This window comes from Elephas maximus, chromosome 18, assembly GCF_024166365.1.
Source record: "Elephas maximus indicus isolate mEleMax1 chromosome 18, mEleMax1 primary haplotype, whole genome shotgun sequence".
Taxonomy (NCBI): Eukaryota; Metazoa; Chordata; class Mammalia; order Proboscidea; family Elephantidae; genus Elephas; species Elephas maximus.
In genome coordinates, this window is record NC_064836.1 from 77,247,839 (window position 1) to 77,260,749 (window position 12,911).

A 12,911-nucleotide genomic window follows, 5' to 3' on the forward strand; every position below is an offset into this window, starting at 1 on the left:
ATATATTTTTGTATTTTTAACACGGTCGTTAATACTGAATTTCCTCAAATACAATGATTTATAGTAAATACGCTTCACAGTTAATCTTGTCAAGATTATTTTAACTTTAAAGTTTGTTTTAAATTGATAATCACAATTTGTTCTATACAAATTGTTTTTAAAAAGGTTTGCACTCTTATTAAAATTTTTATAAGCTTCTTTAATGCTTCAAGGGAGCCCTGGTGGCACAGTGGTTAAGCACTCCACTGCTAAGTGAAAGGCTGGTGATTCGAACCCATCGGCCAGTCCGCGGAAGAAAGCTGTGGCAGTCTGCTTCCATGAAGACGTACAGCCTTGGAAACCCTGTGGGGCAGTCCTACTCCGTCCTAGTGTCGCTGTGAGTAGGAATCTACTCAATGGCAATGGGTTTGGTTTTGGGTTTTTAATGCTTCAGATTATTTATGCTTCGTACTGTTCCTTTAGAAAAGGAACTGTTTCTAACAGCCACAGAGATTCAAAAGACAAAACTCAAGGTTTTAAAAGACAGTATAAATGACGTCAATTACTTTGTAAAGGCTATATGTTCATAAAAAAAAAAAAATTATTTTTTTATATGTTCATCTACTCTTACTGCCAAATTATATAAAAATAAGTTATGATTGTGACTGAACATAAAATTTGACTGAGATAATTTTAGAAATTCTAGAATGTAAGAAAAGCAATATTTGCTAAGCCTTTCCTGCCTGCTAGGTATGTAATGCACACTCACTATTTCACAAAATCTCCAAGGCACAATTGAAATAAAAAAAAAAAAAACCAAACCTACTGCCTGCGAATCAATTTCAACTCACAGCAACCCTAAAGGGCAGATTAGAACTGCCACAAGGCACAATAGAGACAATTAAAAACAGAGTCTCAGTAAGTTTTACTTGTTTTCCCCAAATTCTCACCTAGGTCTCTGACTCTAAAATGCACACTCTTTTTCCTACCTAACACTGTTGAGATAACTTAAAGGCTATAACCCCTTAGCAACAAAAGTGTTTTATTAAGCTTCTCTTGTTTTACTAGGATTATTAGCTTAGAATGCTTTGGGGGAGTAAAAATCTATCTTGGTGTTCAATTACTAAAAAGATCTACATCACAAGGAAGACACAAACAGACTGGTAAATGTTAAGAAAGTATGAAAACTGCTGGTTAATAGGGATAGAAATAAAATGAATTATGAAGTCAAAATTAGTGCAAATAAAGCAATGTTTTAGTCCAGTAAAAATCTACGCTGTACCTACAACAACTGGGTAGGACAAATAAATGACAAGATGTAGTCCCTAACCTACTAAAATATCTTAAATTCCTGACGGAAAAAAACAAAAAATATACGCATATACACACACGTGTGCGCGTTTTGATGTGCATGGATGTGGGTGTGTATGTATATAAATATTTTTTAAAGCAATCAAGTAAAAAGGCAAGAAAGAATGGATTAAGACGGAAAAGAAATTAATCAAAAATAAATCATAAATTGTTCCAGTCACGTCACAGATCCAGAAGGAATTACAGAACTCTAAAGTTTGGTGGTTTTGTTTTAATGGCTTTATAAGAGGAACTCTCTCTGGTGGGTGTCCTTTACAAATATTACGAAATACAGAATCACTATATAATTTAAAAAAATGGCTGTTATATATTAAATTAAAAACTGTCCACAAACTAAATATAAATGTAGACAAGTGTGTTTCACAAAATAACCTCTTGACTGTAAGGACTACAATCCGGAGAACTGAAAAGGAAGTAAATTATTATCAACTGTCTTCCCAAAAATCCATAATTTCTATGTTTTCCTTAGATTTTTACTATTCATTATACAAGTATGAACATAACCAAGTTTTAAAGGATTTCAAATTAGATGGTATGTAAAATGAAACACATTAAAGTTCTCCCTTTCTTCTCACCCTGTTACACTTCCCCAGAGGAATTAAACATTGTTACTGGTTTAGTGTTTTTTTATTTTTATTTTTTTAATACACTCATATGTTCATATGTAGGTAATTTCTTATCTATAGATCAACAACTACAGAACTTCCATGATGGAACTTTTACAAAAGGGAATGTCACATAACGGAGCTTTACATGAATGTAGCTTGTTTATTAACAAAATGCAAAACCTCCCACATATGTAGAGAGCTACCTCATTCCTCTTAATATTTTCATTCTATAACACAGTGTGAGTATAAACCTGACCGCTGCCATCCAATCAATTCCAAATCACAGCAACCTTATAGGACAAAGTAAACTGCCCCACAGAGTTTCCAAGGAGCGCCTGGTAGATTCCAACTGCCTACCTTTTGGTTAGTAGCTGTAGCACTTAACCACTATGGTTTATTTAACCTGTTATTGAACATTTTGGTGTTTTGCAATTTTCCGCCATTATGAAAAATGCCTACAGTGAATACCTTGTTGTAGAGATCTTTGAACATGTGGAATATTGAGTCAGATGATGTACTCATTCAAAATTTTGATAATTACTGACATATTACTCTCAAGAAAGGCTTCACCAAGTTATAGTCCCATTCAATCTATGAGATTGCCAATAAGGGCATTACTTAAAAAAAAAAAAAAAGTAATTATTGTCTTTAATAGATTTCAATTACCTATTTGACTCTTTTAAAAGCTACTGCCTAAAGTTATTCTCATCTTTTTTTTTGTAGTTTTCTAAACATAAGGCTCTCTGTTCTATCTACCTATTTATTTATCTACCCATCTCCCCCACTTAATACCAATATTATTTTACAAGTAAGAATAATGACAAAAGAAGCTATGCTCCAATAATGGAAAAAATAATTTCTTTTCGAATACTCTTAGAATTCCTTAAATATATTTTGCATTAAATATTTGTGCATGATTTTAACCACAGTACAGGTAAAGAATGTTAATTTATTTTGAAAGCATTATACATATTTATGACACTTTTCCAGAAACTGTCCTTACCTGTGTGACTTTTATATGATCATGGGGTGTAGGTTCACACAATCCAGTTAAGTCAGGATTATAACTCCTCCCATCAGGATAAAGATAGCTGAATTTTGAAACAAACACTGTTATCATATATACCTTTTAAATTACATTTAAGGTTACATAATCTATTTTCAAACAGTCTGATGTTTACTTTTCATTTAAGTTATATCTGTAACTTCTTCTCTAATCATTCTCATAACATTTACAAGTTATTTTCAGAACATTTGGAACCTAGAAATCATTTTCCTATGAGAAATGCATAATATGGGCTCAGCATCTAAGAATTCACTTTCAATTAAATACTTTTAATATGTATCCTTTAGGTAAGTTAAAAAATTTATTTCAGTAGTCCTTTATGTACTATTTCAAAATACTTTGAATATATGCTTTTTTGCAGTTATTATGTCTTTCACCTGAAGCATGGTTAATGTTATCTGCATCATTTTATACCACCTTTAACACCACATGAGAGAAAAACAGAATTAAAATTATAATTTTCCTGCAAAAATAATTCTAATGACTTTGCGGTGTTCCTGTTCTCCAGCTTCCCAACTTAATTCTTCTGACTCATCCACACTCAGCCCAACACACGTGGTTTAAAAAAAAAAAATAGAAGAAATTACAATTTCTTATTCCATTTACTTGAAATCAACCTAGAAACAAAGAGTGGTATACAAACATGGGTTCCATTATACTAGAGCACTGACGTCTGAAATAATCGTTGCAGTAATAAGGCCACCTTGCTGTGTTAAAAATCGGTTTACCCGTTATAAATTCTTCTTTAAAATGAAAACTAATGGGTTCCGAACCAAAAAACCCAGTGCCGTCGAGTCGATTCCAACTCATAGCGACCCTATAGGTCAGAGTAGAACTGCTCCATACGGTTTCCAAGGAGCACCTGCTGGATTCGAACTGCTGACCTTTTGGTTAGCAGCCGTAGTACTCAACCACTAAGCCACCAGGGTTCCAACTAATGTGTTATTAAATTAAAAAGAAATGGCAATGTTAATGCTAGATTTTTCCAAATCATTAAATTTTGTTTACTTCTTTTTAATAGTTTTCTATTGTACGTGGTGTAAGTTAAAAATTAAGAACATCATACTAGAAAGGTAAATACTTTCAAAGATAAAAGTATGCTAAAATAATATGTGAAATAACAAAAATATTTATCCTTAAAAGAGTCTACAAACACTTCAGTAAATTCCACAGAAGTAAGCCTTAGAGGTTACCCAGGAAAAGCAGAAAAACGAACACAGACGAGAGATGAGTCTCATACGGTAAGGGGGAGATGAGGGAGAAAATTTTTCTTTTTGAACACCTTAGAAAAAGAGATGATTACATCTGACTATGAAACAAATTTACTGTGTCATTATGGTGTGGGGTGGCAAAACTCTAACATTAAATGAGGAGCAAAAGCTGGTAAGTAACTTTGCATATCCTAATATTGCCATTTAAAAATATATCAGATACATTAAAATATACAGCTATATTGTCTATATATTGTTGCCATCAAGTCGATTCCGACTCACTAGTGACCTTATAGAGCAGAGTAGAACTGCCCCATAGTTTCCAAGGAGCACCTGGTGGATTTGAACTGCTGACGTTTTGGTTAGCAGCCGCAGCACTTAACCACTACACCACCAAGGTTTCCATAATGTCATATATGTGTGTATACAACATTTTGTTTATCACATTTCAAAATTATGTGGAAAATTAAAAAATTAAAGATTATATGGCTGATAATAAGATTGCCAGAGGGAAGGTTAAATGGTTCTATTTATCCTACGAGAGGCCATGTCCACGATTACTGTCATCATAGAAAACAGTGCTGCCGATGGGCCCCCTTCAATGGCAGTGAAGAGGTAAAGATACTTGGCTGGTTATCAAAATGAACTTTTTTTTTAACACTTAGGTCATAAAATATTGTATAAACTAAAAGTAACAAACAGCTGACCCTGATAATAGCTGCTCCACGGGAGAAAGATGCGGCAGACTTCTTCCAAAAAGATTTATAGCCTCTGGGGCAGCTCTACCCTGTCCTCCAGGGTTGCTGTAAGTCAGAATCGACTCTAGGACATTGGGTTTGTTTTTGTGTTTTTTATAATAGTTGTGGCAGATGATTATGTGTTTTCACGGATCTTAAGAATGTCTATTTAATTAATATAATCTATCTTAATGCAATCAATTTGTAAAGTTAAAATTTAACTAGCCAAGTCCCTCTGAAGATTTACAAAGGCATTCGCATGCTAGACTCTACTGACCACGATATTGGAATCTGTTACTCTGACTCACTTTGAAAAACAGATTAAATGTATTACAACTATACAAACACACTGTATCACAATTACTCCATCTACAGGTTTGTCCACTCATACCCTCTATTAATGAACTATAACTTTAAAGTCCATTTTCTTAAAAATAAAAAGCCTGCAATAGTGATGACTCATAAGCTACAGACATGAATCTCTGACCACTAGAGTTAAGAAATAACTGAGAAGAGCAAATTTATGAAAATTAAAAAAAAGAAAAGAAATATACATCTGGTACTACTGTTTGCCATACACCTCATGTGTAACTATTTATTGACAGCCCATAGATTTAAAAAAAAAAATGAGTTTTTTCTATCACAATCCACACCACAGCAAGCTGGATCTCATTATATCCTTGAGTTACGCAGCAAGGCAAGGGCAAAAGAAGTCAGCATGAAATGGCACTAAAAATACCAAGAAAGGATAGAGGGAATTGTACACTACAAAAATGAATGAGAAGGCCCAGATATATTTACTACGAAGGTGCCTACCACTTGTTTTTTGGTTTTGTGTGTGGCAAAAAAGTCATTATGAATCTGAGAATCTGAGAAACAGGGCTGGAGGACTTATTTGTTTTTAAGTTTAAAAGAAAAACAGCAGATAAATTTAACATAGCCAATGTTATATAAATTCTGGATTGTCAATTTCTTATTAGCATTAATAAAAGGAAAAGGGGATACAAAGGGATGAAAGGTACGAAGAAAGGGGTAGAGAAAGAAAGATGTGATGAAAAGGGGTGAAGAAAGAAAGGATGCAAAGAAGAACATTCTAGTACAACCAGTCAAAACAAAAAGTAAAACTAGCAACTTGTGGGGTACACAAGGCAGCAGAAGTGAATACTGAAATAATTACATCTTAGTGTGTGTGTGTGTGTACGTGTGTATACATATATTCGATGGCAGTACGTTTTATATATATAAGGAGCTGTGGTGGAGAAATAGTTAAGCGGTTGGCTGCTAACCAAACTGTAGGCAGTTGGGACCCACTAGCCGCTCCTCGGGAGAAAAGACCTGGAGATCTGCTGCTGTACAGATTACAGCATAGGAAACCCTACGAGGCAGTTTTACTTTGCCCTCTAGGGCTGCTGTAAGCCGGAGCCGACTTGATGGCACACAACAACAACAGTGGACACATAAGGAGCCCTGGTAATGCCATGGTTAGGCACTTGGTGGTTCCAACACATCCAGTGGCTCTGTGGGAGAAAAGCCTTGGCGACCTCCTAACGATCACAGCCTAGAAAAACCTACGGTGCCGTTCTACTCTGTCATATAGGGTCACTATGAGTCGGAATAGACTCTCGAGAGCAGGCGACAACAATATATACACAGTGTCATGATTTATTTTCAAACTACATTTAAGTCCCAATTTCTTTCCTATAAAAAACATTAACTCATGTTATGATCTGATGCTGAAATTTATTTGCTGTAACACACACTTGGATTTAAATAATTAGGTTACTTTAAAATGCCTATTTTAAGAAAGGAACAATAAAAACAGGATCATCCATTTCTTAGTGTAGAAATAAAAAAACAGCCAGGTCATCAGTCTCACGGAGCATTCTATCGCAATTTTTCCAATTTGTAGCAATAAGCACCCTGATTCTCACATTTCTCATACTTACAATCCTTCTCTGCTGCCGTCAATCAGAGCTTGAAATAAGGGCTTGTTATGAGGTATGGTCTGTAAGATGTTGCCATCCCCCGTCACATAGCCAATGGCCCACTGTCCCAATCGAGTGCAGCTTAACCGAAAAATGTAGCTGAAAAACATGAGAAAATAAAGTGTAATCACATTCAAAACGTATGCTAACTGCTAAACAATTTATTCAGGTTTTTTTAAGCAAAAGAAAAAAAAAAATCATTAAGAAGATCTGACACAAATTTCTATGTTTTAACTTATTTAACACCACTGTACTCCATTTATCTATCTCTAAAAAGCAGCACTGATAGCACTTTTTTATTTAAATTACTCTAGGATAGTGTGAAGAAAAAATCGCAACTGTAATCTATGAAGTGATACACTGCTATCCCTGTCAGGGGTGCTGTGCATGAAAGCGGTCGTCGATGAACCGGCTCTGACGTCAGTCTTTTTGTAAACAGGTCAAATAAAAATAAAACAAATAAGTAAAAATTTAACTTGTCCACCTCAGACAGAAATTAAGCCGGTTTCCACTATGGAATTCAATATGCTGATTTACAGTTTTAATATGAAAATTATGTGTTATTTGTTAAATAGCTTGTTTAAAAATAACTTTTTTTTCTTTCAAGCATTCCAGCAATCCATCTTTCAACAAAAGCTCAAAAGAGCTGAATTACATTAATGAAAAAGGAAACTAGATATGTCCATGGCTGCCATTTAACCACGTCAGGTTCAGTACCTTGCTTTAGAAAGTTAAAGTGTTTCAAAAATATAATCAAATGTAAGACAATTCCCTTAAAATTAATCCCAAATAACAGGAGACACTGATTTGGCTTTAAATTCATCATTATCATTTATTCATCCTTTCAGCTATCTCTTATTTCATTTTAGGCATTTCTCTTTACTTAAGTGTACTGCACTCAAACTTGTCCTCATGATGTCCGTATTTGAATTTCATAACCCATTAAGTGGACCAAACGTCCGTCAACTTAATCCCCTGGCTGTATCTGGACCCTCTAGCGGCTGTCCCTGAGTGTCCCTGGGTAACGTGAACCATTAATGCGCTCAGCTGCTAACTGAAAGGCTGGTGGTGGTTCCAGTCCACCCAGAGGTGCCGTGGAGTAAGGCCTGGGGATCAACTTCCGAAAAGCAGCCACTGAAACACAGAGTACAGCTCTACTCTGACACACACGGGGCTGTCATGAATGGGAACCAACTGGCCAACAACTGGGGTTTATTTTAGCCGCTGTATGTATGTGGCAGATTAAGTAAGTACCTCTTAATATATGTCAGTAATTGATGGATCAAGTATACTGTAAAAGTAACTTTATGGGATAATTTCCCATATCTAATAGCTATATAGTCTTTGGATCTAATGAACCTGTATATTTAATAGTGTTAATATGATTTTGCTTTTCAAGAAAATTGGGTCTTTAAAGGAAGGGACAAGTTGTGATTTTCTGGATACCGAGAGCTTTGTATACATTATAGAACCTTTGTAAAGGGCTTTTCAAACAAGTCTAAAAACATATTCATCTAGTTAGCCTGAAAATAGGTCATCATCCTGTCAATTATTGGCACTCTTAATCCAAATCAGATAAAACAGTTCTACACAGACTTATGGTTGTAAAGTACCAAAAATAAAACAAAGTTGAAATAAACTATAATTGGAAAGATCATTTTTAAACTATTATATTAAGAAATTAATATGATAAAATTCTTTCACATACAATACCAAATAGAAATCTTAAAGGTGTACGTGCACTACTAATCTCAGCAAGCCGTCAAGAGTATGATATTAAAATGGAGGAAATACTTACAAATCTGCATTACAGGAATTTTAAAAGCAGTTCTAGGTCTATTCATATATTAAAAATCACCAAAGCATACTTGTGAAGTTGCTTAGTTTTTACCTAATGTCCTTGTCTGTTTTGGAAACCATAGTGGTGCTGCGTTTAAAAGCTCAGACTGCTAACCAAAAGGTCAGCAGTTCGAATCCACCAGGCACTCCTTGGAAACTGTATGGGGCAGTTCTACTCTGTCCTATAGGGTCACTATGAGTCGAAATTCAACTCAGTGGCAATGGGTTTAGTTGTTTTTTTGGTCTGTTTTAAGTCGAAATCGACTCAGTGGCAATGGGTTTGGTTGTTTCTTGTCTATTTTCAGATGGTGTTTCTAAAACTGACTTATAGAGGAGGGACAGGCAGTTAATGGAGATCAGTGAGAGCTATCATATGGCTTTTTAGAGCAATTTCATCCTCACATGCACTTTTCTCCAGTTCAGTCTCATTTGCACGGCACTTTTTCATCATTCGCTGCTGACCCTTTTTTGTTAGTAGCTAACACCCCCACCATCACTATCATGAAGTACACTTTTGCTTTAATTTTAGCACCTTAGTCTCTTAAAGTGACATGCTTATCTTAATCAGATAAATTTGTGTTGGGAGGGTAGTTGAGAGCTCAAGGTTACTTGGTAAGACTAAAAGTTATTCAATGAATATTTCACTCAGATTCCCAAATATAAGTTCATCAGGTAACTAATGGTTTTGTCAGTTGGATTCCAATGAAGCACAAGCTGCAGAACCCAAATAAGTACAGAATAGGCCCAACTATCTTCTTTACCATGAAGCCAAAGAGAAACTACCACACAAAGGGCTTGGGTTTTCATTATTGTATTTTCAGAATGGAACAAAATAATCTCCCCAGATTTCCATGTTAAATTTCAATCACTCCACGATTCCAATCACATCGTATCTTTCAATCATATTCTAGGAACAAGAAGACACTTGATATGATGCCAATCAAGGGAATAAAAATTATGCAAAAATCAAGAAACTAATTTGTTCCGTAAACCCTCATCTAAAATACTACAAACAAAATTATGCAAAAAACAGGTCATCAAAGAAGCTTGAATGAAACAGAACGGTCTGTCTAAGCCACTGCTAACATGTAAAGTATCTGACCAGCTCTAATGGTCACAATGAGAATCAACCGTCCTTAATCTGAACAGAAGACTTCAGGAAGAGTATAAGTGCTTTCAGTACCCACTGCCTCCTTTGTAATATAACACAAATAATTCTTTAAAGAAAAAAATAAAGTAAAACAAAGACAGAAATGTTCACTGTAGTAAGGGGGAAAAAAGAATCAACGCTCTGGGCTTAAACTTAAAAAGATTATTAAAGAACAAACCCCATGTGCACTACAAGTTGAGAAAAAAAAAAAAAAAACGATGTTCTGAACAAGGTAGAGTTTAAATTATCAAATCCACTCATAAAATGAAATCACCCCTGTATAAAAACCAGTGAACGACGGGGCACTGGAATGGCCTCTCTGACTAAAATGTGAACATTCCACCGTCACTACTGCTACACCCAGCACACTGCGTGCCACAGTGTGCAGATCCCACAGCAAACGCCCACTACGTGCCTAACACATTCCTAGAGGAGATGTACAGAGGAACGCACTGAACCAAGGAAGAGGCATATTTTCTGGTCCCACATTTACCATTAACGAGGTAAAATTTCTTGTCGCAAGCCAGAGAGGCTGGCCGGTCAACCTTTCTGAGCCTTGCTCAGTTTCACTGTCTGGAAATAAAAACATAAATTCTGAGTCTGTAAAGAAGAGCGAGGTATTACGGAAGAAGACTTCAAAGACATGAAGCTGGTTAGGATTTTAACAGTGAGCTGTATCACGCACTTAAAATGTGTATCACAGAGTCAAACTGAATTGCGTCTTGAAAAATACCTTAAAGGAATGAACATAAAACTGATTCATCTTTAGCATCACATTCCAGTAAGTATTCAAATCTACCTGTAGGATTTTATACACAAACATGGGTGTCCTAAAAACAGTCAATATGTTAATGTCCCACTCCAATCAGGAAATCAGAAGTCAGAGGCTTAACGGATCTCTAAATCCGTCAGAAAAAGCACGATGCCACATTCGCTTTCACTGTACGAACAGTAAGTTCAGGGACAGCACAACGTATCAAATTAAAGGACTCGATCAAGCGGCAGCCCTTCGGTTTATCGGCACTGCTCTCCCCCACGGGTGTTACCGACTTACTCAGGAACGGCCACGGAGGGTTTGAAGCCTCAGGTGTATGGCAGAGTATTACTGCGAAAAAGTCTCACCTTCCAGGTTTGGCGCTGTATTTCTGTAGCCGTGCTTTCACCTCATCGTATGTGAGAAACGCCATGTACCCTGGATGCGTCACAGCTAAGAAATTCCAATTCCGTAAAATAGAACCCCAAGGCTGAAAACATAAATAAACGAAAAGGAATTATCCAGAGAACGGCAACTACCTATTACATACCAACCTGTCATCTAATACACTTGCAAAATCCTCCTGGCTACTTTCAAAGTCAAATAAGCTTCTGTGGATTAGGTCAACTTTCGTCAACTAATAGCACACGTGTAGCGGCATATTCTTTTCTGGAGAAATATGATTAGGTAGAACACAGATTTCTTGAGAACAAAATACAGAGATCAAAGAGAAAACTCAGAGAATCTCTTCTCAACAGAGCCTATTCTCGACACAGCACAACATTTGTGATCATTCTGAAATATAAATCGCTCTTTGTGCAAAATCCGCTAACTTTGAGTAGAAGTCGAAGTCCTAATGAACAGCCTGGAAGGACCTGACAGAGTCTGGCTCCCCAGTTTGGTCTCTGTCACCCTTTCTGCTGCTTCTCCAGCCACACCAGCCTCTCCGCTGTCAGCCTGACACGAAAGCGCTCTCCCACTTACAGCCTGTGTATGTGCGGACCTTCTACCTAAATTACTGATCCCCAAATATCCACCTGATTACTTTCTTCAAATGTCACTTCTTCAATGACCACCCTATTTAAAACTGCAATCACCCATCATCCTTCTTACATCCCTGTGGGTTTGTTTTGTTTACGGCTGTATGCTCAGCACCTAGGCTGGTGCCTAAAGCTAACAGATGTTCAATAAATATTTGTTGAAAGAACAGACAAGGAAGGAAGAAGGCAGGGACGAATAAAGGGCTGTAAAACATATGGGTGTACTGTCTGAGAGACCTTGGTGAAAACCTGGGCTCTGTCGATGTCTAGTTACTATATGATCAGTTATTCATCCTCTAATCTTAATTTCTTCCCTGGAAATGAATAACAGTTCCTACTCCGTAAGATTGTTGTGAGGTTGAAATGAAGCAATGTATGAAATGCACCTCACACAGTACTGCATACAGCAGGTGTCCCCTAAACGTCATTGTCGCCGTCACAATTACCAGTATCAGGCTCTTCATTTTACAGAATGAGAAACTGTACCGTAGAACTCAAGTGATCTGACAAAGGCTACGCAGTAACCAGAAGCTCCATGAGGGCAAGGAACGTGCTTGCCTTGCTGGCCAGCAGGGTACTAGCACCTATGCCAAGTATCAGATACACAGTAACAGGTAGTAATAACTGCTGTTAAACAAATCCTCTAATTAATGACTTGTCTCAAAGGCCTTGGCTCCCAGATTAGCGTTCTTTCCGTGGTAACATACTATCATACTCACAGTGGAGTCACCTTTAAGATTAGAAAAGGTTTAGATTTAAAAGTAACTTATGTAACAATCTTTTACAGAAATACATTGGTTTGTATCGTTGTATGGTTCTCTCTTCAATGTGATCAGCTGTCCCTCCAGTTGCCACGACGAGAGATAAAAAGGCAGCAGGTGACAGACCCCTTTGCTGGAAGGTACAGGTGCATCACCTCTGCGTATTTTTAAGGCAGGCTGAAGCCACATTAAAGCCAAGGACTTGGCAGTATATGCTAACCAACGTGCCGGGCTATTAATTCACATGTTCTCTGTAAAAGGAGACATTTTCAGTTGCCAAAGTGGAGTAGCTGAAATCGTCATCCTACACAGGAATCTTGCTTTTGTTTGTTTTGAGAGTTGTTCCTTATTAATGTTAAGCAAGTTTCAAATTTACAAGGCAGAATTCTTCAAGGATTATATCCCTGGAT

The 12,911-nt window shown here is 36.5% G+C and overlaps 1 protein-coding gene across 4 annotated transcripts in view; it reads right to left on the reverse strand.

Moving 5' to 3' along the window:
* Window positions 1-12,911, reverse strand: part of CBLB (Cbl proto-oncogene B) — a 135,619-nt gene that overhangs the window by 90,850 nt on the left and 31,858 nt on the right. For all 4 annotated transcript variants that reach the window (XM_049858191.1, XM_049858189.1, XM_049858190.1 and 1 more), the window contains exons 3-5: window positions 11,069-11,190; window positions 6,919-7,056; window positions 2,962-3,049 (exon numbers count right to left, since the gene is read on the reverse strand). In XM_049858191.1, the coding sequence (XP_049714148.1) occupies window positions 2,962-3,049; window positions 6,919-7,056; window positions 11,069-11,190 (348 nt within the window). The remainder of the gene's footprint in view (window positions 1-2,961; window positions 3,050-6,918; window positions 7,057-11,068; window positions 11,191-12,911) is intronic.